Source organism: Juglans regia, chromosome 13 (genome assembly GCF_001411555.2).
Source record: "Juglans regia cultivar Chandler chromosome 13, Walnut 2.0, whole genome shotgun sequence".
In the NCBI taxonomy this organism is placed as follows: domain Eukaryota; kingdom Viridiplantae; phylum Streptophyta; class Magnoliopsida; order Fagales; family Juglandaceae; genus Juglans; species Juglans regia.
The window spans coordinates 27,008,614-27,034,748 of NC_049913.1; the positions used below are offsets into that span (position 1 = coordinate 27,008,614).

General features: G+C 36.1%; 1 protein-coding gene across 1 annotated transcript; it reads right to left on the reverse strand.

Annotated features, from left to right (window-relative positions):
• Nucleotides 1-16,889: 16,889 nt before the first annotated feature.
• Nucleotides 16,890-22,105, reverse strand: LOC109004006 (1,4-dihydroxy-2-naphthoyl-CoA synthase, peroxisomal-like). Its single transcript, XM_018982376.2, has 9 exons — nt 21,585-22,105; nt 21,297-21,419; nt 18,617-18,718; nt 18,472-18,510; nt 18,212-18,310; nt 17,961-18,008; nt 17,766-17,861; nt 17,485-17,607; nt 16,890-17,209 (listed from the first exon to the last, which is right to left on the reverse strand). Exons 1-9 carry the CDS (start codon nt 21,852-21,854, stop codon nt 17,093-17,095), a joined length of 1,017 nt encoding a protein of 338 aa, XP_018837921.1. The 5' UTR covers nt 21,855-22,105; the 3' UTR covers nt 16,890-17,092.
• Nucleotides 22,106-26,135: the final 4,030 nt, after the last annotated feature.

Sequence of the window (26,135 nt, forward strand, 5' to 3'; positions counted from 1 at the left end):
CGACTCACTGCTATTTAGAAAAACACTCTGAAACAAATACATGTGTACATGCATACATAAGACACGCGTATGTGTAGCATCTAGAAGAAGGAAAAATCAAGGAAAAACAGTACCATATAGGCGCCAACTTCGGATAAGAGAATGGAATCAACAGGCGAAAAAGGAGATAGAAGAGAAATATAAGAACCACTTTCAAGCCTTTTCACAGGTAGAGGCCATAGTGGAATCAGAAAAGTGGAGGAGTTAAAAAGGAGAAAAGAAAAGCCCACACACACGAGGGAAACTTTTTAAGCTGTCAGTTAGTGGAAAGGTATTGCTTGGCCACACGTGGGGGAGATTTGGGGGAGGTGAGAACAAGGCCGATGGCTGGTGTGGGGGATGGGGGGGGGGGGGGGGAAGGGAGGGAAACTTTGAAATGATTTTGGGGCAAGAGGAGACCAAACAAGCATTTTAGGTTCGAGAAAAAAAAGTTAAATCCACACTAGCAAGGGTGTGCGGTGTCAGGCTTTTCTATAAGACTCATTATTAATAAATCAGGATGGAGGCAAATCCCCCATAGCACACCATACACTCCTCTAACTTGGTAAATCGGGTCAAATTGTCATGTCACGGTTCTTTCCTCCAAGGCCAAACACGAAATGAAATCCCTCCTTCTCATTCTACACTCAGCTCCCTCTCAAATTGATCATTTAAGATTTAGACAAGGCAATATAATCTACATTTAGTCATTCATTATACACTTTGTTTTGTATTGTTGACGAGAAATTGAGTTGAAAGAAAGAACCTTCAGGCTGCATTTCACCTTCTTTTCCATCACAAAGACTCCAATGTTTAACTTATTTCCGACACTTCATTTCTCATCCATCTCCCTGTCTCTCGTTCTCTTAGGCTCTTGCTCTTAGGAACTCTCTTGAAGACTATCTTCTCCTCTCCCTCTAAATCCACAGAATCCGAATCTGCTTCAAACTTATCATTTCTAGCTTAACTTCTCAAATCCAATACGCAATATACAAACACAAATACAAACTCGTTAGTGACTCACCGCCATTCAGAAAGACTCTCTGCAACAAATAAATGTGTACGTAAACACACGCATACATGAGACACTCGTATGTGTAGGATCTAGAACAAGGAAAAACCAAGGAGAAACAATACCATATAGGCATTAACTACGGATAAGAGAATGGAAGCAACAAGCGAAGAAGGTGATAAAAGAGAAAGATTAGAACCACTTTTAAGCCTCTTCACACATAGACACAATAGTGGAAATGGAAAATTGGAAGAGTTGAAAACAGGACAAGAAAACACCACACACACACATAGGGGATGTTTTGAAGCTATAGATTAGTGGAAGGATAGAGCTTGTCCACACATGAGGGAGATTTAGGGGAAGGGAGAACGCAGTCGATGAGTGGCTAGGGGGAGAGATGGCTGGTGGGTTGGGGAGAGAAAATTCAAAATGAAAATGCCACACACATAGACAGACATGGGAATTGTTTTCAAGCTTTCGGTTAGTGGAAAGAAAGTGCTCATCCACATGCATGAGAGACTTGGGGTAGGGGAGAACGCGAGTGATGGCAGGTGAGGGGCAAAGTTGGCTTGATGGGAGTATAGATGGTTGGTAGAGGGTGAGAGGAAATTCGAAGTCAAGACACAAACACAAATACAAACTCATCAGAGACTCTCTGCCATTCAAAAACCTCTTTGAAAGAAATACATATGTAGGTAAACACATGAATACATAAGACACCCGTATGTGTAGCATTTAGAAGAAGGAAAACTTAGGGAGAAACAATACCAAATAGATATCGACTTCAGATAAGAGATTGGAAGAAACTAGCGAAGAAGGAGCTAGAAGAGAAAGATGAGAATTGCTTTTACGCCTTTTCGCAAGTAGATGCAGCAGTGGAAACGAGAAAATGAAGGAGTTAAAAACGGGAAAAGAAAAGGCCACACACCCATACACATGGGAGAATTGTTTTGAAGCTTTCGATTAGTGAAAAGGTAGTGCACGTCCACACACGGGGGAGACTTGGGGGAGGGGAGAATGCTGCCGATGGCTAGTGAGGGGCAGAGTTCGTTGGCTGTGGGTATAGATGGCTTTTAGGTGGGGAAAGGAAATTCGAAGTCAAGACATAAACACAAATAGAAATTCATTAGCGACTTTCAACCTCTCAAAAAACTCTCTAAAAGAAATACATGTGTAGGTAAACATACACATAAGAGAAAAACCAGGGAGAAATAATACCAAATAGACGTCGACTTTGGATAAGAGAATGGAAGAAACTAGCGAAGAAAGGGACATAAGAGAAAGATGAGGACAACTTTTAAGTCTTTCCACAGGGAGAGGCAGGAGTGGAAACGCAAAAGTGGATGAGTTAAAAACAGAAAAAGAAAAGGCCACACACACACATGGGGATCTTTTTTAAGCTTTTGATTAGTGAAAGGTAGTGCTCGTCTACACGTAGGGGAGACTTGGGGAAGGGGAGAACGAATGCGACCGATGGCTGGTAAGGGGCATAGTTGGCTGGCTGGGGGTAAAGATGGCTGGTGGGGGTAGGGGAGGGGGGGGAGAGGAAATTTGAAGTCAAGAAACAAACTCAAATACAAACTCGTCAGTGACTCACCACCATTCAAAAAACTTTCTGAAAGGAATACATGTATATGAAAACACACGTATACATAAGACACACGTGTAGGATCTAGAAGAAGGAAAAACTAGGGAGAAACAACACCAAATAGACGCCGACTTCGGATAAGACAATGGAAGAAACTAGCAAAGAATGGGATAGAAGAGAAAGATGAGAACTGCTTTTATGTCTTTTCATAGGGATAAGCAGCATTGCAAACACAAGTGGATGCGTTAAATACGGAAAAAGAAAAGGCCACACACACACACAAGGGGCTTTTTTTTTTTCAAAGCTTTCAATTAGTGGAAAGGCAGTGTTCGTCCACACGCAGGGGAGACTTAGGGGAGGGGAGAATGCGGCCGATGGCTAGTGAGGGGCATAGTTGGCTGGCTGTTTAAAGTGTTTTAAAGAAAACGAATATTGAACCCACATAGATTAATTTTGTTATTATGTACTGAAATTTACTAAATTAATTAGTAGTTGAAAAATCGAAAAAATGGAAAGATTCTACTATCTAAATTAAATTGAAATACTTAACAAAAATAAATTTAAGAATAAAAGAGCATAAAAATCTAAGATTATAAATATAATAAGAATAGATCTAGAGCGTTTGATTTCACTTAGCAAATCTCACACAATGTATTCTTCCTTGTTATAGAATTCCAATTATCCAAAATTGATGATAAAAATCCCTTATGTATTCAATATCTTCCCTTGAATAATATTAAAAATATTTCCGACTAATAACCCATCATATCTCTATGTGAATTTAACTAATTGGAGACTCATTAGGTTCTTTAGATTTTTCTTGAAAATCACATTAATCGCGATAAAGTATCTCTACTTTCGCTCAACTAATGGTGTTTAATCCTAGAGCTCTTAATCACAAATCACCTATCGGTCTCATTGAGATTCAATAGATTGAATAATAATTAGGTAGAAAATTGCAAGCATTAAGAACAAAAAATAAACACTCAATCATGGAAATATTGAAAATAAAATAACTTAAAATATAAATTGTGTGCTCAAGGCTAAACTACATCAAAGCTCTAGAAAATAAAAATAGTTCATAATGAAACTGAAAAGAAAAAAATAGAACTAGTGTTCTTCGTTAGAGTCGGTTGATGAAGCATGTGGCTCTTGCCTTTCTCTCCAGATTCGCCTCCTTGAAAGAAACTTAAAGAATAATCTTTCGATTATTGGACTTTAAAAATCAGACTCTTTCCCTCAATTTCGTTCTAATGATATCTTATATAGGGTAGAAAAGAAACCCTAACATTTTCATGATTCTCACTTAAAAAGTTGCCTAACTTTTAAGACTTATATTGGCAGCCTCATACGCGTCTCAAGAGTTAGAATTTATAAATTCTTATTAGAGATAAAGTTGTAACCCTTTAAGATAGCTTTCTAACCCATAAATAAATCCACGATGGCAAGGATATATAATGTAAGGCTTCTATATAAGATTGATTTATTATTTTCTTTTTAACGTGGTTGGTAATGTTAAGCAAGAGACTCAGTCAACTTCCGCAAATCTTGCCACAACAGATTTCTCACCAACTGTTTCAAACTTTGCAGCAAACGTATCGGCTCCAACTTCTGCTACAAGCATATCGACTCCAACAACTTAATTTAATCTTTGCTTCCACATATCTTGTACTCAATATTTATCTTGTATATTTGACATTTCAAATATAGTCTTATCATTATAAATTGTAACAACCTGAACCGTATAAATATACTAATATACGGACTAATCTGGTATTGAGGCCAGATCTCTTTATTCATTTTTCTATCTCTTTCATGGTATCGAGCCACTCTGCTCACGCACCTCTTATACTTATCCTTCAACCTTCTTACCTTTTCTTATGGCTGCCTCATCATCTGTTCATTTTGTTGCCCCTAATCTTAGCCAACTTGTTTCGGCTAAGTTGGATGACACCAACTATCTTATGTGGTTGTCTCAAATTGTTCCGGTTCTCAAGAGCCATGATCTAATGGGTTTCGTGGATGGTTCTCTACCGTGCCTCTCTCAGTTTCTCATTGATGATCAAGGGAAACAAACAACTACTCAAAATCCTGAATATATCCTATGGAATCGAAAGGATCAATTTGTTTTGGGCTGGATTAATGCCACTCTTTCTGATAAAGTGGCACCATCTGTGTATGGTATCAATTCGGCGCGACCTGTTTGGCTTGCTTTGGTTAACAAATTTGCTTCTCCATCTCGATCTCGCATCAACCACTTGAAACGGCTTCTCCAAACTTTGAATCAAGGTACCATGAAGTTTGCGACATACCTTGATTCGGCAAAGCAACTAGCAGCACAACTAGGAGCTGTTGGTAAGCCCATTGATGATAATGATTTGATTGCTTACATTGTGAGTGGTCTGAATCATTCATATCATCCCTTTGTCACCTCTCTATCCCTTGCAACTCGAGATAAAACTCTCTCTTTTGAAGACTTCCAAGCCGAACTCCTATCATGTGAGTTACTTCTAGAAACTCAACTTCATTCAATCCCACCCGAGACCAATAATTTAGCCTTATTTGCTCCCAAGCATTCTCAACAGACTTACAATCGAAAGCCCAAATACCCCACAAAATCCCACCCGCAAACCTCCCTTCCCTTCGATCAAACCAACCCCATCAAACCTTTAATACCTCACGAACTCCTTGCCAAATCTGTGGCAAAACAAATCACCAAGCACTTGATTGCTTTCATCGCATGGACTATGCTTATCAAGGTCGCCATCCTCCTACTCAATTAGCAGCTATGGTTGCTCAAACTAATGCTACTCATGTTACCGAAGATCCTTGGTTCGCTGACAGTGGAGCAAATTAGCATATTACAAGCAATCTTGAGCAGCTAACTCTTGCACAACCATACACTGGATAGGATCATGTTGCTGTTGGTAATGGACAAGGTTTGAATATCAAAAATACTGGTTCCCTCGTTCTCCATACTCCTTGTTCTTCACTTAAACTTAATCACGTTCTTCATTGTCCTCAAGCCTATGCTAATTTACTCTCTATTAATCAGTTTTGCCGTGATAATCATTGTTTCTTCATTCTAATGGATTCTCATTATTTTGTCAAGGAAAACCGCATGGGGAAAACACTGTTGGAAGGACAGAGTAGTGGTGGCCTTTATCCCATCAATTTGCATTCGTTTGTTCTCAATAAACCACTTGCAATGGCAGCGGTCGTTGGTGTCAAAGCATCAGTTCCAGTTTGGCATTCTAGATTAGGACATGCTTCACACTCTGTTGTCACTCAATTATTAAACAAACATTCTCTACCTTATGTTGGTTCATTTAATAATAGTAAAGTTTGTGAGCCCTGTCAACTTGGCAAAGGCAAACAACTTCCCTTTTTAAGTTCTCATCGAATAACAAGTTCACCTTTGGAACTTGTTCATTCCGATGTTTGGTCTTGCTCAACTCAATCTCTTAGTGGTCGCCGTTACTATCTTCTTTTCATTGATGATTTCTCTTGATTTACATGGCTTTATCCTCTTCAGAATAAATCAGATGTCTATGTATGTTTTCTCAAATTTAAAGTTCTTGTTGAAAATCAATTATCTTGCAAAATCAAGAACTTCCAAACTGATGGAGGTGGGGAATATATGTCTAAACCATTTCAATCATTCCTTGCCATGAATGGCATTCATCATTGCATAATATGTCCCCACACTCCTCAGCAAAATGGTACAGCTGAACGAAAACATAGACATATTACTGAAATTGGATTGTCCTTACTCGCTCAATCTCATTTACCTCTCACATACTGGGTTGATGCTTTCTTAACTGCCATCTATCTTATTAATCGTTTGCCAACATTGGTTCTTAACAGTGACACACCTTTCTTCAAATTGTTTGGCAACCATCCCGATTATACATCTCTTCGCACTTTCGGATGTGCTTGTTATCCTCTTCTAAGGCCATATGCATCCCACAAACTTAGTTTTCGTACTAAGAAATGTATATTTCTGGGTTATAGTGCAAATCAACGCGGCTATAGGTGTCTAGATCCAGTTTCTTATAAAATTTTTATCTCTAGTCATGTGATTTTTGATGAACTTACGTTTCCAGCAAAAGATAGTTTAAAGTCCTCAACCTTCCACGGTGACTACCCCTCATGGTAATTCCTTCCCTATCTCATTTCCTTTGCATTTTAATTCTATTTCACCTATATCTAGTATTGGATCTGACCTATCTCTTAGCACTCATGCAGATTTAATTACTCCACATAATTCTCCTGACCGAACCTCTTTTCCATCTCCCCAAGATTTCCTTCCTCCCACTTCCAGTTCCAATCCTGATATTTCTCCACCTCCAACTCAGTCATCAGTCGCACCTATAATTCCTCTCACCTCTCAAATATCCCATCCTATGACCACTCGTTCTCAAACAGGCCATCTCAAGCCCCATACCTTTCCTGACTATAAGACATTCTATTCCACAAAGCATCCTCTTAAAGCTCTCACCAGTATTATAATGCCAATTGAACCTCGTTCTTACAAACAAGCCTCATTACTTCTTGAATGGTGCACGGCTATGCAAGAGGAATATGATGCTCTGATTGCAAACCGTACATGGACACTCTGCCCTCGACCCTTGAATCATAATGTTATTGATAACAAATGGGTCTACAAGGTCAAACAAACATCCAATGGTCAAGTGGATCGGCTTAAAGCCCGATTAGTGGCTAAAGGTTTTGAACAAGAAAGTGGCATAGATTTTACTGAGACATTCAGTCCAGTTATTAAACCTTCCACAATTAGAGTTATTCTTGCTCTTGCAGTTCACTTTGATTGGAATATACGACAATTGGATGTTTCTACTACTTTCTTGCATGGTGTTTTACAAGAGGAAGTCTATATGAAGCAACCTCAAGGCTTTGTTCATCCAGATTTTCCTACCTATGTTTGCAAGCTTGAGAAGTCTTTATATGGACTCAAACAAGCCCCACGGGCTTGGTTCATGCGCCTATCTCAATCTCTACTTCAACTTGGATTTATTTCCTCACCAGTGGACTCTTCATTATTTATTTATCATCAAGGGAATATTCACTTGTTCTTTCTCATCTATGTGGATGATATTCTTGTGACAGGCACACATCCTTCTCTTATTAATTCTCTTATTGGCAAGTTACAAATGGAATTCAAAATGAAAGATCTTGGTTCATTAAATTATTTTCTTGGCATTCAAGCTCATCGAAACTCTAGGGGCTTACACCTTCGGCAATCAAGTACATTGGTAATCTTCTCCATCGCACCAAGATGATTGGTGCCAAACCTTATCCCTCACCATGCTCCTCGGGACTTGAGCTTTCAGCTCGCGATGGTGAACCTCTATCGGCAGCTCAAATTACTGAATATCGCCAAACTGTTGGAGCTCTACAATATTGTACTTTGACTCGTCCGGAGATTGCTTTCTCAGTTAACCAACTATGCCAACATATGCATTGTCCAAGATCTACTCACTGGTCTGCTGCTAAGCGGGTTCTCCGCTATCTCAAAGGAACAATTGACAATGGCTTATGGTATCAAAAAGGATCTCTTACTCTTCAAGCCTATTGCGACTCCGATTGGGCAGGTAATCTTGATGATCGCCGTTCGACTACAGGCTATGGTGTATTTATTGGTTCTTGTTTAGTGTCTTGGACTGCTAAGAAACAACCTGTTGTAGCACGCTCCAGCACTGAGGCGGAATATTGTGCATTAGCAATCACCACAGCTGAACTCTATTGGGTTAGGATGCTTCTCAAAGAACTATGTGTACCACTCTCTATTCCTCCCGCAATTTGGTGTGACAACATTGGTGCATTAGCCTTAGCATCTAATCCTGTTTTTCATGCTAGAACCAAGCATATTGAAGTGGACTACCATTTTATTCGTGAAAAAGTTCTTAATAAAGATATTACACTCAAGTTTATTTGTTCCCAAGACCAGATTGCTGATGTTTTTACAAAAGGGTTGAGCACCAATAGATTTTGTGAGCTCCAGCACAAGCTGCAAGTGTGCCTACCCCCTTCTAGCTTGCAGGGGGATGTTAAGCAAGAGACTCAGTCAACTTCCTCAAATCTCGCCACAACAGATTTCTCACCAACTGTTTCAAACTCTACAGCAAACGTATCGGCTCCAACATCTGCTACAAGCATATCGACTCCAACAACTTAATTTAATCTTTGCTTCCACATATCTTGTACTCAATATTTATCTTGTATATTTGACATTTCAAATATAGTCTTATCACTATAAATTGTAACAACCTGAACTGTATAAATATACTAATATACGGACTAATCTGGTATTGAGGCCAGATCTCTTTATTCATTTTCCTATCTCTTTCAGGTAATTCATATCCGGTGATAATGTCGAATTAATTAAGTTGTCATCATTAATATGTCAATTCTAATATAATTAATTTCAATCTCATGATAATACATTAGAGGCATATATTTCTCTCATCTTCTGCACTTTTTATCTTTATGTAATATGTACGCATCACCCTTGACGATATAATGGTTGAATTCTCACGTGGCGATTACGTTTATGACTTCTACGTCTCTTTTTATTTCTACAAAGAATTTTTTTAATATAAGAGTTTTAACTCTTTTGCGGGGATTAAAGTCCTTGGGCCTACAAACTTAACAGCTTGGGCCAAAATTTTCCTGCATTTTATTAAAGAAAAATTTAATGAGTGAAAGTAGTGAGATTCAAGCCCATTTGGGAATGGCTTCGTTTTCATTTTTGTTTTTCACTTTTTTTTTTCTCCAAAATTAATAATTTTTTAATTAAAGTTAATCTTTTATATTGATTTTTTTTTGAGTTAAAAAGTGAAATTTCGAATTTCGAATTTTCATTTTAAAAATAAAATTTATGCTAACCACACCACATACTTTTGGCTATATTCATCGTTTTTATTTGTTTAGAAAGTTGTGCTTTTGTGAAGTAATTAATACCGTTTATATCAATGCTATGTGAGTCTATAAACTTCTTAGCACCTCTTCCCCATAAAATTGAAGATGCTTGTTTGAGGTAATCTTCTTCTTCTTGTTGTTTTTTTTTTTTTTTTATTACTGAAACAGAAACATACTTCCTTCATTGATAACAAAAATCAGTCATTACAATACTTCTTGAGTATAAGATTTTTAATTTCTATTGGACTATCCTTTATCCACACCCTCTCATCAGAATAATTAATTGCTAACTTTGCTAGTTTGTGTGCTATACAGTTTGCTTCTCTATAATAAACCGTATACCCTAGTTCAACCTCCCATACAACATTCTTCTAACATCCTCTATGATACTCCCATATTCAGCCCCTATCTCCTCCTCACTAATTGTAGCATTCACAATCAACTTAGAATCCCCTTCCAAGATCACGTCTGATAACCCCAGTTCAACCATATCTTCAGCCACACTCGGGTTACTGATATTAACAAAGCAAGAACAGACGCAGTCAAGTACCTCTCCAATCCCTGGGTTGCAACAGTAATAAGCTTCTTCGGGTGTTCAAAATTATTTTCAAAAAGGAAAGTTTTGAAAAGAATTTCTCCTCATCCAGATCTTCCTCATAATACATGGTACCACCTCCACCTCTTCTTTGAGAAAAGCATTCAGTTTCATCCACCAATCCACAAAAAACATCATTTGAACTACACCATTTGTTTACTAGACTGTCATTCTCAACCCAAATATTTGAGGTTGCTGGGCAACTCCACACAGCATGCATAAATATCTCGGGTTCCCTCTCACAAATAGGACAACAATTAGACTCAGTGATGTGCTTCTTATACAAGTTTTGCTTTTTTGGGAGTAGGTTATGGGCTGCCTTCCGCAGAAAATGTTTCACCACATTTTGAACATTTAATCCGCAAATCAGTTTCCAAACTTTTCCTGCATTATTATTATTGGAAGTTTCCCCCTTTCTTTTCCTCATCTTTTCATGTTCTAGATGGTAGGCACTCTTTACAGAGAACTTACCATCCAGCTTAAAGCACCCCCACACTACTCCGTCCAGTGTACAAAAGGTAATCTTAGTTATACTAGATCTAGGTTTGTCCTCAAAACTTCTACATGGTCGTTCTTGTTTGCCTTCTCATGTTTTTTAAGTCAAGGTACTAATACTTCTGTCCAATTGTCTACACTTAAATATGGTTTGCATCTATGCTACCAACTGAGCATAGTGAATCTAATGGTGGAATCTAGCTAACTCACTTACTGAGAGTGATTTAAGAGTTACTTCGCCAACTATAAGAAAATACACTACAAGATTGAATGAAATATTTTCCTCTTAATTTCATTGACTGATGAGTATGTGTTATATATACAAGAGCCTTACAAAGCTATTTAAGGAAATAATTACAACAGCTACAAAGACATTTAAGCTTTACAGAAATCTTGGCTATTGACTATACAATCAGTTTCGATTTGCAACAGATCAGGAAATTATTCACAGCTTGGTTTTAGTGCTAGAATCTTGATGTTTGACTTGTGCTTGATTTTGGCAATCTTCCTTAATACGCCCCCGCAAAATTAAGCTTCCGTCAGCAAGACCAATCTTGGTACGTAGCATTTTTGTGCGTTATCTTGACAAAGGCTTGGTTAACAAGTCAGCAAGCTGATCTTGAGTATGGACATGTCGAACATGAAGTGTGCCACGTTGAACAAGTTATCGTATAAATGCAGATCCATTTGAATGTGTTTCATCCCAAAGTGGTTAACTGGGTTAAAACTTAAGTGTGTGGCTCCAAGGTTGTCACACAGCAGCAGTGGTGGTGCCTTTAGTGAATGTCCAAGTTCTTGAAGTAATGCACTAAGCCACACTGTTTCAGATGCTGCATTGGCAAAAGTACGATATTCAGCTTCCGTCGATGATCATGCAACAGTTCGTTGCTTCTTGGAGCTCCAAGAGATGGGATTTGAGCCGATGAAACTAATGTAAGCCGAGGTGGATTTTTGATCGTCAACATTTCCAACCCAGATTGCATCGAAAAAAGTTGTTAAAACTGAATTTGCACTTTTATTGAGTTGAATACCATATAATATGATTTGTTTCAAGTAGTGAAGTGGCCTCTTGGTGGCTATCCAATGTGTTGTGGTCGGCTTATGCATAAATTGATAGAGATTGTTGACAGCAAACAAGATTTCGGGACGTGTCAATGAGAGGTATTGAAGACTGCCTATGATACGTCGAAATTCAGTGCTATCAACCGATGTGGTGCCATCAATCAGCTTAAGAGAATTAGTAGTGGATAAAGGAGTGGACACCTCCTTGGAATCAAGCAAATTTGTTGTACTGGACAACAGTTCACAAATATATTTGTGTTGGGATAAAAAGAGACCAGCTCGAGTGGGGATAACTTCCACTCCTAGAAAGAAACTTAGAGTGCCCATTTCCTTTAGCAAAAAATTTTCACCCAATTTCTTAACAATAGAATCCACAAACTAAATGTCACTACCTGTAATCACAAGATCGTCAACATAGACAAAACAAATAGCATATGATTGAACCACTTTTATAGAGAAACAGAGAGGAATCAGCCTTGGAGTTTTGAAATCCAAGTTCTAAAAGTGTATCATTCAGGGTTGTATACCATACCCGAGGGGTTTGTTTAAGCCCGTAAATTGCTTTTCTCAACTTGCACACATGATTTAGCATAGTCATATATTTGAAACCTGGATGTTGCATCATATAAACTGTCTTAGTGCGGTTCCCATGCAAGAATGCATTGTTAATGTCCATTTGCCTTAACTTCCACCCATTCATTATAGTTATAGTCAAAACACATCGAATGGTAGCTAGTTTAACCATTGGGCTAAATGTTTCTTTGTAATCGAGTCCAGGACGTTGATTATAGCCTTTGCAACAAGTCTAGATTTGAACATATCCACAGAACCATCAGCCTTCATTTTTATTCTAAACACCCATTTACAACCCACGAGTTGGTAGTTTGAAGGTGATGGAACTAATTCTAAAGTTCTATGCCTCATCAGAGTAGTAAGCTCATTTGACATTGCATCACACCACTGAGGATGGCTCACAACTTGACTCACACAGGTTGGTTCCATTGTCTGAGAAAGAGGGTGTTTGGAAATCGAATGAAGTTGTTTGGGTTTAAAAATGTTATTCATGGATTGTGTTGTCATTTTGTGAACACGATGTTGTTCAGTTTCAACATGTGGAGTGGGGTTTGTTCCGGGCTGACCTAGAGTGGGGGAATTGACTGTGTGCGAGTGATTGTGAGGAATGGATGAAGAGAAAATTTGAATCAAGACATGTTTAAGAGCTAATGGTACATCCGAGTGTGAAAGAGAGGCATCTAAACCATCAGATGAACATAAAGGTAGAGAAGAGACATAAGGGTTACTTGGAGGTGAGGCGAGATCAGCGAGAGCATCGTCTAGAAGCACTGGTGGTGGCGTTGAAGCTTCGGGTTGCGAAAAAGAAGGAGCTTGCAGGGGCACATGCACGGGTGGAGAAGGAGACTGAATGAAGGTGTTAGGGCACATATGCGAAGCTGGAGATTGGGTCATGAAGTGAGATGAGTCTTGGGCTATTACGGGTTGAGATGGAGTTTGGTCTTCGTCAAACAGAACATGTCGTGATGTGTAAATTTTTTTTGTCTTGGGGTCCATATATATGTAGGCATTTTGGGTCTAGGAATATCAAAAAAAGAGACATGGAATGGATTTGGGCTGTATCTTATGTGTGTTGTAAGGCCTTATGAGTGGATAACAGAGGAACCCAATATTTTTTAGTTTAAAATAATTTGGTTTTTGGCCAAAAAGAGTCTCAAAGGAGGATTTGTTGTTGAGAAGAACAGTGGGTTGCCAATTGATAAGGCACGTAGCGGTTCGAAATGCATGGGGCCAATAGGAAAGAGGTAGGGAAGCATTATGAAGTAATGTGAGACCAGTTTCTACAAGATGACGGTGACAACGTTCGGAAACTCCATTTTGTTGGGGTAGGTAAGGAGCGGTGGTGTAGTGACTAATGCCATGAAGAGTCAAAAAATATTTAAGAGTTATGAATTCACCTCCATTGTCAGAGTAGAGGATTTTGATTTTGGTTTGAAAGTGGTTTTCAACAAATTTTTTGAATTGCGAAAAGATACTTGACACACTCGATTTTGTAGCCATGGCGTAAAACCACATGTATTTAGTATAGTGGTCCACAAAAATGAGATAATAATGTGAACCATCAAGTCCGGTAGAATGTGTGGGTCCCCAAACATCAGTGTAAATAATTTCAAGTGGACCATTACTTTGAAGATTAGTGGTACGAAACGGTTGTTGATGTGCTTTATTGATAGAACAAGAGCTACATAACAAGGGCATTTTATTGCTTGTGGTTGGAAGAGAAAAGGTGGAAACAAGATTTTGAACAATTTTGTAAGATGGATGTCCAAGACGCTTATGCCACCCGTCAAGCGATGTCCGTTCATGTACATTAGCAACTATTTTTTAAGAAGTTCCCACTAGTGATTCCGGAAAGATGTAGACACCATTCTCGAACCTCTTAGTAGGATCGCCCTCGTGGTCGGTTTCTTCACAAGAAAATAAGAGGGGTGAAATTCAACATAGACATTATTTTGTGTTGTAAAATGATGAACTGAAATTAATTTTTTTTTTTTTTAAGATCTAGAACACAAAGAGTATCACGCAAGATAAACGTCTGTTGGGGTGAATGTATAGCTAAAGAACCAACATGTGAAATAGCCAAACTTGAACCATCACCCAGAACAACTTCATTAGTGCGGCCATATTCATAGTGTATTGACAGATTTTGGAAATCACTAGTAATATTATGTGAGGCAGGGAAGTCAAGAAGCCATTTTTGCTCTTTTGCTGTAGAAGTGGTGGTACTATTTGCTGTGATGTCATTTGAATTCAATTGAGGACAACTCTTGGCCGTGTGACCCAACTGATCACAGATTTGGCATTTGGGCTTGTATGGCCGTTGATTGTTATTGGGCCGACCAGACCCATTTGAGCGGCATCCATCACGATTAGCACTACGAGCTTGAGCTTGGCCTTGTCCAGAATAATGTGAGAGCCCAAATTGCTTATTGAAGCTTCTCGGTTGTCCTCCCGACGAACCAGACTTCCTGTTAGTGAAATTTGTAGCTACAACAAGCTGATGCGTAGCAGCTTCAAGGCATCGTAGGTAATTCTCGTGGCCAACAAGGAGATCGTGAAGCTCCTCAAAAGCAAATGGGTTCTCCCTTGCCCAAATCGGCACTGCAATTTCCCGAAAGTCAGAACCTAAACCATTCAAAACATAGGGAGTTAGGTCATCATCTGAATTTGGGTTATCAATAATGGCAATATCATCTGCCAAAGCTTTCACAGCATGCAAAGGATGGACTGATTTCCACACTGGATTAAGGTGAGTTCCTCCTGTAATTGCATAGCACATGTTCATGATTTGCTAGCATACAAAGTATTTAATTTTTTCCATGCCTCATGGGATGTTTTTGCGGTGGCTATAAGTGGAGTGATAGTGGGAGATCTAAAGGCAAGAATGACATTGAGTATGAGTTTATCTTGCCTAACCCAATGGATTTTGTGTAAGGCAGATACAGAGGAGTCACTTGGAGATGGACATTGGGAGATGCCGCTGACGTAATCGAGCAAATCATAGCCTATGAGTAGGGCTTCAAATTGAGCATGCCATTGAGGAAAAGTGGAGGGGTTAATTTGTCATTAATTTAGATAGTGATATTTAGAGCAACAAGAATGTTTTCAGTAGATGAAATTGGATGAGTATTGAGGTAAATGTGAGGTTGCTCTGAGGAAGAAGACATTGTAGAAATGAGAAGTGTTGTCTCATTTGAGGTTGGCTCTACTGATACCATATAAGAAAATACACTAAAAGATTGAGTGAAATATTTTCCTCTTAATCTCATTGACTTATGAGTATGTGTTATATATACAAGAGCCTTACAAAGCTACATAAGGAAATAATTACAACAGTTACAAAGACAATTTCGTTTGTTTTTACAGATGAGATGAGATGAGATTAAATTAGATGATATAAGATGAGTTGAGATTAAAGGTAAAAGTTAAATAAAATATTGTTAGAATATATTTTTTAAATATTATTTTTGTTTTGAAATTTAAAAAAGTCGAATTGATTATTTTATTTTGTATAAGAATTTGATAAAGTTATAATAATTAGATAAGATGAGTTAAGAGAATTTGTGAAAACAAACTATGCCTTCTTAGCTATTGACTACCAAATCAGTTTTGATTTGCAATAGATCAAAAAATTCACAGCTTTATTTTAGGCTAGAATCTTGATGTTTGACTCGTACTAGATTTTGACAATCTTCATTGTTACCAACCAGTACCCCAGCAGTATTTTGAATTATGGAATGAGATTTTGAACCTTAGCCGACGGTCAACTTCTCTCTTTTGAAATCAACCATGTATATAGGGAAGGTAAGTAACTACTTAGCCGACGGTTTGGCTAACTTTGGGGCAGCTGGAAATGATGCATCTTTTTTTATAACTCTACGTACGCAACTTTCAAAAAAGCTAATTGTAATCCAGCTTGCAATGGATCCAGTTGGCCTACCAGCTTTAAGACATGATTATTGGCTTACTACTTTTACCTTGCATATGGTCATATATATTACACAGGTTATAGCTTTTTCAATACACATAAGTTTACTTTTTTTTCATTGTAACTAGCATAGTTTTCTTAAAACGCAGCCTTTACATGAGTTTTGGTTTTGGGTTTGCAATTCCAAAATCTCTCAACTTGTCAATAAATTATAGTACAATATTATGCATCTGTCACTATTCATTTTTATACCTCACACCTATAACTTTTTCATAGAGTATGAGGGTTTTTTTCATAGGATATGAGAGTGTTTTTCATAAGATGTAGAATTATGAATAATGACTGGTGAGAATAATTTTTATAAATTATAATATTCCTCAACCAAAAGTGAGGTTTATAAATAAAATTGAGGTCAAGTCCTCTTATTTAAAAAAAAAAAAAAAAGCAAAACAAAAAGGAAAATAATCTAGCCACGAAGAAATTACACAAAATTAATCTCACAAACTGATGTTGTTTGATGTGATTCATCAGATTGTAAAGTTACTTTTATTATAAAGTAGATCTATCAGATCAAATAAAGTAACGTTAATTTGTGAGATTGTTTTGTGTAATTTTTTTGTGAATGTAACAGTATTCTTTAACTCGATGAAATTAAGAAATAAAATAATGCAGTACAGAATTAAGCAATAACCAGAATAGCAATTTTATTACTTGCCATAGTCTTATTCATTTAATTTGAATGAAGCTTCACCTCCTTATTGACAACATGCAAACTCATCACAGAACAAAATATTACAACTCCACTGCATTATTCAAATCTCCTCCCTCACAACCCGAAAGAGGCTCTAATTAAACTACCATAAAAAAAAAAACTATAGAAGCTCAAGGTCTCCACGGAAATTTCGAGAAATCAGGGCGTCTATGTTCCAGGTATGCTGTCTTTCCTGCAATACCTTCCTCAGAGCCATAAAACAAGAGTGTGGCATCCCCAGCAAGTTGCTGAACCAGAAAAGAAAAAAGATAAATAATTAGATAAAAAGCTTGGATATTGTTCAAAGGAAAACAAGACCCACAAAAAGAAAAGTGGCATGACAAGATTCATGAGGACTCGAGCATTCTGAATTAGATCAGAGCAAACTGTTGTACAGCGACTGTATAGCCAATGTATCATGTGCATATAAATATATATATATATATATATATATATATATATATATATTCAATGTGCAGGCGGCAATTACATTAACTTGATAAATGGGTATTGAAGTTGGTACCTGAAGCCCAGCATGACCATCATCAATTGCGTTAAGAGCTGATTTCAGCACCCGAATTGCAGTTGGGCTGTTTCTTACGATCTCGCGACACCATTTAACTGTTTCTTGCTCTAATTTCTCTAGCTGGATAAAAGAAATTATGAACATTAACTATTTGAGATATGTTAAAATTTTCAAACACACATAATACTGCAGAAAATTTTGAAGATTTTAGAAGAAAATGATCTCGCGCGGCTGCATTCCTAGTACTTGAGGTTCTGTTTGATTGGAAATGAACTCACCGGCACAATAGTGTTAACGAGTCCCATCTTCTCTGCTTCAGGAGCTGTGTAGAACCTTGCCAAAAACCACATTTCACGTGCTCTTTTAGGGCCAATCTGGTTGAAAACATACAATTTCCAGATTATAAATGCATGAAATATACATTTAGCAAAAAACAAACTTCTCTTAAGGTATCTTCATCATTAATATCTTACCAAACGGGCCATGACGGAACTTCCATAACCGGCGTCAAAGCTTCCAACCTGCCATTCATGTGCAAAATAATTAGGATTATAATAAAAGGAAAGCATAATCATGATCAACAGAACAATATGGAAATAGAGAATAAAATCATAAGACAAAACATCCAGGTATGTCGGGCCAACATAAGATAATCACCAACAATCTTCAATTCACATGAACAATATAGAATAAAAAGTATTAAAACTATATTATATATATGTACCTTGGGACCCGTTTGACCAAACACAGCATTATCTGCTGCAATGGTTAGATCGCAGACCATGTGTAATATGTGTCCTCCTCCAATAGCGTAACCAGCCACCTATTTTTTGGAAAAACAAACGATTTCATCGAAGTGTGAGCAACATATTAAAAGAATTTTTTTTATGCATATTTGCCATGCAGCAGCAAATAGGCTTTTCACAATTTGCAACAGCATTAGCTCTTAGGAAAGTGGGGGGTTTTAAGAAGATTATAACATACCATTGCAATCACTGGCTTAGGAAGACGACGGATCTGCACCTGGTATTGATGAAACGAAATAAAAGAATGAGAAACACAACCAAATAAGAAGACAACAATTCTAATGTACTGCTGTATATGAAGATAAACCCAGGTAGGTAGGTACCTGCAAATCTAAGACATTAAGACGACCAAATTTGTCATAATCAGCATAACCATCTGCCTTTCTCACAGCCTGGTCACCCCCACTACAGAATGCCTGGGTTCCCTGCACAACATTGCCAGCAACAGTAAGATCCCGTTCGAATACAGAAACACCTTCAACTCATCTCATCTCATCATTATAACTTTTTCAAATTTTCATACAAAATATAATAAAAAATTTAATTTTTTCAAATTTCAAAACAATAATAATATTAAAAAATAATATTCTAATAATATTTTATTCAACTCATCTAAAACTATCTCATCTCATATTATTTCATCTTACTATCCAAACAAGTCCTAAATCAATGAATTCATTATGGATGGTTGAAGAATGAGAATTTTGTGAATAATAGTAATTAGATGGTGAATTTATAAATAATAGTTAAATAATTTGAGTTAAATATTGTTTAGGGAAATGAGAGAAAAAGTTAAATAAAAAATATTATAAAATTAAAATATTGTTAGAATATTATTTTTTAATATTATTTTTGTTTAAAATATTGTAAAAGTACACAAAATCCATTTCGTAACCACAAACTCTACCAAATTCTCCTCAAAATCAAAAACCCAATGCACCAAATCCTCAAAAAGCCACAATCGCAAGCCTCTCTTTTTTCTTTTGTCACTCAATGAATGGATCGATCAAGAAAAATCTTAAAACATGAGAGAGACATTTAAAAAAAAAAATCTATGTGAAAGCATCTCAATTTTCTCTGCAGTCAAATAGTCTCAGCAAGAATGAAAGAGTCAAAGAAAGTGAAAATAAAGATTAGTGGAAGAAATCCTAATCCTAAGAGATCGCCGACGCAAAGAGAGAGTTGTAGGCAAACATCTCTCACAGACTTGATCATGGCATCGGGAGGAAGAAAAAGGGGAAGAGAGGTAGAGATTGAGAGAGATAGGAAAAGAAAAATAGAAGAAAATGAGAGAAGAGAGACAGATATGATGGAAAAGAAACCAAATTTTACTTGCAAAAATTGCTGATGGAGAGGCTAGAATTGTTGGTGCTGCGTTGCGAGGGAGGGGCCAACCGTTGAGTGTACACTCTAGCAAGAGAGAAGAAGACGCGGGACAAATGGGAAACCGAATGGGGTTTGGGAACGATTGGGATGTACAATCGTTTTCCAAATATGGGAAATTCTTGTATAGACGGTACACTCTAACCGTAAAATCGGGATTGGGATGGAGAGCAGTTTTTGTTCATAACCCTATAATTTTTCCTAAATTATAGGGATAGAGGAGACATGCAGACCCGAATGAAAATGCTCTAAGATTCAATGAGCATGGGAAACATGAACATATGATCAATATTTTATTTTGCAGACACTCATAATTTCCTGTCGGTTAAGCTCTCATGATCAAAGATATTAAGGTTGTGTTTGGATATTGAGCTGAGTTGAGTTATTTATGAATAGTAGTGAGTTGAGTAGTGAAGAAAATTATGTAGAACTCATCTAAACTAAATTTAAAGTATGTTTAAATATTAAGATGAGCTTAATACCTTTTATAGGAAATTGGAAAAATGTTGTGAATTCTACGTATAAAAATATTTGAAGTTAAAAAAAGTTGTAGGTTCTATGTGTAAGAAGATTTTGAATTATGATGAATTTAGTAATTTAAGAATTGAATATTTAAAAATAGACTTGATTTAAAATTAAACTGAATTGAATAACCGAAGTCTAAATATTATTGGCACACTCAACTCTGATAAGAAATATATATAGTTATTTAAAACGTTACTCTAACAGTACAAAATGACAAGAAATATTAATGAATACTCTTCAGCATTCACGAGATAGTGGGTGGGCTGTGGGCATCAGCCAGGTGCATGATCACGGGCTAGCTAGCATGAATATAGTAACGTATTATTTAGTAGTAACGTATTATTTAGTACCCAAAAATGATTGGATCATTAATACTACTGAGTTTCATTATTTATTATAAAAAAAATTATGTACTACACTTTTATTATTAGTTTATGATATTATTTATCAATAAATAAATACGTTGTTTCAAAATATAGTAACGTGAGTTACAAAATTTAAGCAAGTATTGTTATTATATAAAATTATTTATTTTTTATCAATTATTTTTTATCAAAATAAATCTATTCTCATTATAAATAACTCGTTATAAATGTTATCTTTTTTATAATGCATGCAGGTTCAATATAAAAATGTAGGCTCCATTTATTTTTACATTTTATATGGTGTGGTCTACTTTTATATAAATAATTTATACGAAAATTGTATGCTTGAAACTTGTATAAATAATTACCATTCAACATCCATTAATACAACTGTATTAATAATAGAAGATAAATATAATATAATGAAAGAACCGTGCCACATCCATAGCAGGAGACGCCTCTCGAAAACATAAAAAAGATATATATATATATGTATATATATATTTTATTTATTTATTTTATACATTAAAACATATTTAAAAAAAAATTCGCTATATCACTAACAAACACTTACTTAAAAAATAAAATAAAAATAAAAAAATAAAATTTGGAGACCCGACCGGAACCTATTTCTCGGTGAGGATAGCATTTCTGATATAGATATTAACACGTACGGAGGTATGGTATGCAGACAGAGTGAGAGTATTGAGTACGGGAAGTCAGAATATACCTTGCCGGTAAAAATGATAGCTCCGATAGTATTATCATCCCTAGCATCATTAAACGCCACAATCAGCTCCTTTATTGTCAGCGGCCTGAACGCATTTCGTCTCTCTGGCCTATTGATCGTAATCTACAACGAAAGAAAAGCAGAGACTAATGAGGAAAATGCATCTAATTAATGAATAGGAACGTACACTCCCAGGCCAGGAGTTAAAAGTACTCTCAGCTAGGACAGGGTATAAGCTCGCTCTGTACTACTCCTGGCTGCATAACATAGTAATTAAGCTAAACTGACCTTTGCGATCCCCTCGCCGACGGCCTTCTCGTAGATAATGTCGGTGAACTGGTATTCCTTGCCGGAGTCATCGCGGGCAATTCTCCAGACAGCCGGGTGAGTCGGAACTTCGCCGTGTACCCGATGGTAGCTGTCGTTTATATTGGAGGTGTTTGATAACCCAAGGGAGCCGGATTCATTGGAAGGCAAATGAACAGGAATGAAGTGTTGGGCCACAGAAGCCACTCTTCTGGATACAGTGTTCATCTCATTCCCTGCCATTTTTGCCATGGAAAGGAGCTGAGTGGGTAGGTGAACGTACTAGTCTTAGAGATCTTAGTGGGATTAGAGAATGAAGCGCATTGATTGAAAACGATTTGGAACAGCTTTTATAAGTGTCGCCGCAGCGGCCGAGAAACGGCGATAAGCGGGTAGTTGGAGAACGGTAGCTGGGATTCCCATTGGAGGCCGGATACACAGAGAAAGAGCCAGAGGTAGGTGGTAGTTGGGAATCGGGATTCCCACACACACTACGAGACACGTGGCTGTTGGATAAGATAAGGTCCAGCATGAAGAAGCAAGGCAAATTAAAATGTCCCATAATAGTCTTCATCTTGAATAAGCGAGCATTCGCTACAATAAAATTGATTTTTAAGAACAAAATTATTTAGAAACGAATTAATTTCATTTCTAAAAGTTAATTTTTACCAAAAAAATTGATGATTTTACAAAATCGTTCGACCGGATAAATATCCGTTTCATCAGTATTTTTTGTGACGAATTAAATCGCCTCAAAATGTTTTTTTTCGTTTAATAGAAAAAAATACGGTCGAACAGAAAAATTTGGCGTGGAAGTAATTTATTATGTCGAGGAAAATTCAAAACCGTTTGAACGATAATTATTTTTGTTCGAACAAAATATATTTGGTAGCAAAACCTAGTGGAAATGTTTCTAAACCGTTCGAACGGAATATATTTAGTTCGAATATATTCAAGCACCACATTTATATATTTGAATGTATATTATTAATCTAGGTACATAACTCAAAATATAAAATATATGCAAATTCATTAATTAATTTAAAAATATTTAAATGATTTCTTTTATGTTAAATAAGATTTTTAGTTAAATAAATATTAATAGCTATACATCACATAATATAAATCAATAACTACTCTAGAAAAGACAATATTTAATTTACAACTAAAGCAAATTATCAAAACATCATATATATTGTCCATAACTATAACAAAACAAAACAAAAAATAGAAACTACTATGATGCGAGATCTCTGCACACATCCTCTACTACAGCAAATTGTCTCTCTATATATGTTATAATCTACTGAGCCTTTGATCAAATCCTCTCAAATATATATCCCACGAGGTCGATCGAAATGCCACAAGCGACCTATATCATAAATCTTGCTCGATCAATGCCAACCTCGGTCTTGTGCTACCGAGAGTCAATATTGTTGGCGATGATTAAATTCATGATCTTGAAGAAAGAAGATAAATCTACCTGCCTAATGCTCTTCGTCTCATCGTACACTAGAAAATCTAGACCAACAATCAAGTCTCTGACCTCATGATCAGCAAGTGTATCGATCTCATTTGTGTAAATTGGTCCCTCATCCTGAGACATCTCTATATCACCTGAAAGATCAGACTTTCTAGGTGGTAGGTTTGGATAGGCATCGACCAGCCTAGGAATACCGAGATATGCAGCGAGTATGTCCGCTGAAAATGTAACAGGAGCTCATTGGACACAGATCCTGTATGCCCTTCCATCGTCTGGGCTAACACCACCAAGCTCTTTATAGAACTCAACAACGATATCAATATAGGAAATGAGCTCCGCTCATTCTTCTCGCTGATCTAAAATTGATGCACAACCATAATCATTGAATACTGATGGGAGGGAATGACCCTCCCATATAAGAGTCACAAAATCAGATAGTTTAACCAGCCGCTCAAGTAAAATAGTCTGCTCTCGAACTATTTGCATGGAAGGTTCCCCTAATCTACCACGTTTACAGATGATCAAAGTGTTGAGTCAAAATGTTGAGTCATCTGAAGTATCTACAGATAATGAGAGCGAATCTATAAATGAAACTGATACAGATGATTGACCGATTTTGTGTTCAAATTATACAGTATCTCACAATTATGTCACCAAAGAGGAAAGAAGTTCGCATCTCATCTCCACCTGTTCCTAACTCTCCGTCAGACTCACCATTAGAGATTGACTCTAAGGAACAAGGTAGATAGCTAATACTTACTTTTTCAATTAAAATATATGATAATTGATACGAGGTAAATAACTAATATTATTTTATAGAGATAACAATACAATTTAGTCAAGGACGAGACAATATTAGAGGTGTGACGTTGGAGAAATATCGTAAAGTAAGTAAAATTAAGGTTAACATTTCTGATGAACATACCGGAAGCGAGGGACAACAAGCAGCTTGGCTTGCATCGCATGTGCGTGCTCTTACACGGACTTATGCACATTTTGCTGCGAATTCATGGCATAAAATTTCGCAAGATGTGAAAGAGCTTATAAAGAAGCGTTGTTTGGTACATAATATTTAAATAATAAATTTATATTTATATTATTTAATATTCTAAATGATAATATTTTTGTGTATATACTTTTTTAAAGATGACTTCGAACTAAATTTTGGTCGGAGAGAGGAGCGTAGGACTGTCGAAGAGCTGATGTGTAATGCATTCCGCAAGTATAAGACGATGTGTCACGAGCATTACAATAAGTACGAGAACAAGGAAGATGTACGCTAGCATCATTTTCAGGATGTCCGACCTGAAGAATGAGAAAAATTTTGCGATATGTTTGAGGATCCATTATATAAGGTAAATTAAATGAATTTTTTATGTGTCATATTTGTAATTTTATTTACTAACTTTTACAACTTCTATACAGGAGTGAAGTTCTATAAATAATACGAATAGATCGAAGTTGAAGATTCATCATCATGCAGACTCAAAATCTTTCTATCGCCTCTCTTAGAAATTGATAATGTACTTTTTTTTTTATTCTATATAGTTTGTTTTTAATATTGAATTTATATCTTAACAATGTCTCTTGTAGAAAGAGTCAGACACCAATTTTGATTTGACAAAATTATATGTTGCATCGCATACTAATAGTAATGGATAGTAGATTCATTTTGATACTCGTGAGAATTATGTAAGTATTATAATTGCTTTTAATTAAACATATTTAAATTATTGTGTTAATATTAATTTTATATGTTGTGTGTATGATAAAATGGTTGTCCTTCATGCTGAAATTGTATCATATCGTAATTCATCAACAAATGATGTTGAAATTTTTACATAAGTTCTGGGTCAACGTTCAGGATATTTGAGGGGTTTGGGTCGCTGTGTAAAACTTTTAGGCTCTTCATCAACGTTAAGCACTACTGTCATTGCATTAGAGAATGCAAATTCTAAAATCGAAAAATTGATTGCAAAACAACATGAGTTAGATGCTCAATTTTCAAAACAAGCAAATATGGAGATGCACATAAAACAACAAGAATATCAACAAAGAGATATGAATTTCCAAATGCAAGAACAACAAAGATAGATGCAGCTTCAAGTGCAGATACTTATGCAATAATTCAGGTCTCCAAACAATTGATTTTAGTTAGAAGTGTTTTTACATATTGAACAATTATATATCATGTACTGATAATTTTATTAATATTATTAGTATTTTATTTATTTAGTTATGACTTATTATATTAGTTTTTTTTTATATTGAACAATTTGTAATGTATTTTTGAAATATAAATATATATTTAGTTTTAAATTAGTATTGTCCATAAAAATAATAACCGTTCAAACTCTCATCAAACGTTTGAACATATATAAATTGGATCTAACCATTCGAACATCACAAGTTATAGTTCGAACGGTAAAAAAGTTGCGCGCAGTTCGAACACATTCGAACATGTAGTTCACTATTTGAGTTCGATCATCGATTTGTTTGTTAGAACATTTCTTAATGTGTATTTGGTCGAATAGACTGGTATCAATTGACCGGCCATGAAGTACTCATTCGAACAAACATATTATTCGAATGTTATTTGCATCGTTGGAACGACTTTCTGAGACGAATTTAAATCTTTCCAAAAAACAAAATCCGTTTGAATGTGATCGAACGATCCAGCTTAATTTCGTCCCAAAATATATTTTGGGACAGTTTTATTGGGACGACATTGAGACATTTATTTTTCGTTCTAAAATATATTTTGAGATGAAATTCTAGCATTTTGGGACAAAAATTTTCATTTCAAAATATCTTATTTGTTGTAGTGATTGGATTTGCCATTTGACTACTAATGGTATATTTAAATTTAACTAACGATAGATAGATACAGTTTTAAAGTATATAAATTTTATAAATTATTTTTTTAAAGAAAACGGGTCCACAATTAAAAAATCAACTTTTCATAAATCTTTATCTAAAATAATTAATCAAAATTTTAATTAATAATTTTTAAAATGTAATTCAATTTATCGATTCTTTTGCTTATATTA

What these genes read in the sequence shown, in the direction of transcription:
- LOC109004006 (XM_018982376.2), bottom strand. Translation starts at nt 21,854, where the DNA reads ATGGCAAAAATGGCAGGGAATGAGATGAACACTGTATCCAGAAGAGTG. An exon ending in TTGGTCAAACGGGTCCCAAG is followed by an intron (nt 18,009 to 18,211) that starts GTACATATATAT and finishes CATGAATGGCAG; the next exon opens with GTTGGAAGCTTTGACGCCGG. An exon ending in GTTCCGTCATGGCCCGTTTG is followed by an intron (nt 17,862 to 17,960) that starts GTAAGATATTAA and finishes GTTTTCAACCAG; the next exon opens with ATTGGCCCTAAAAGAGCACG.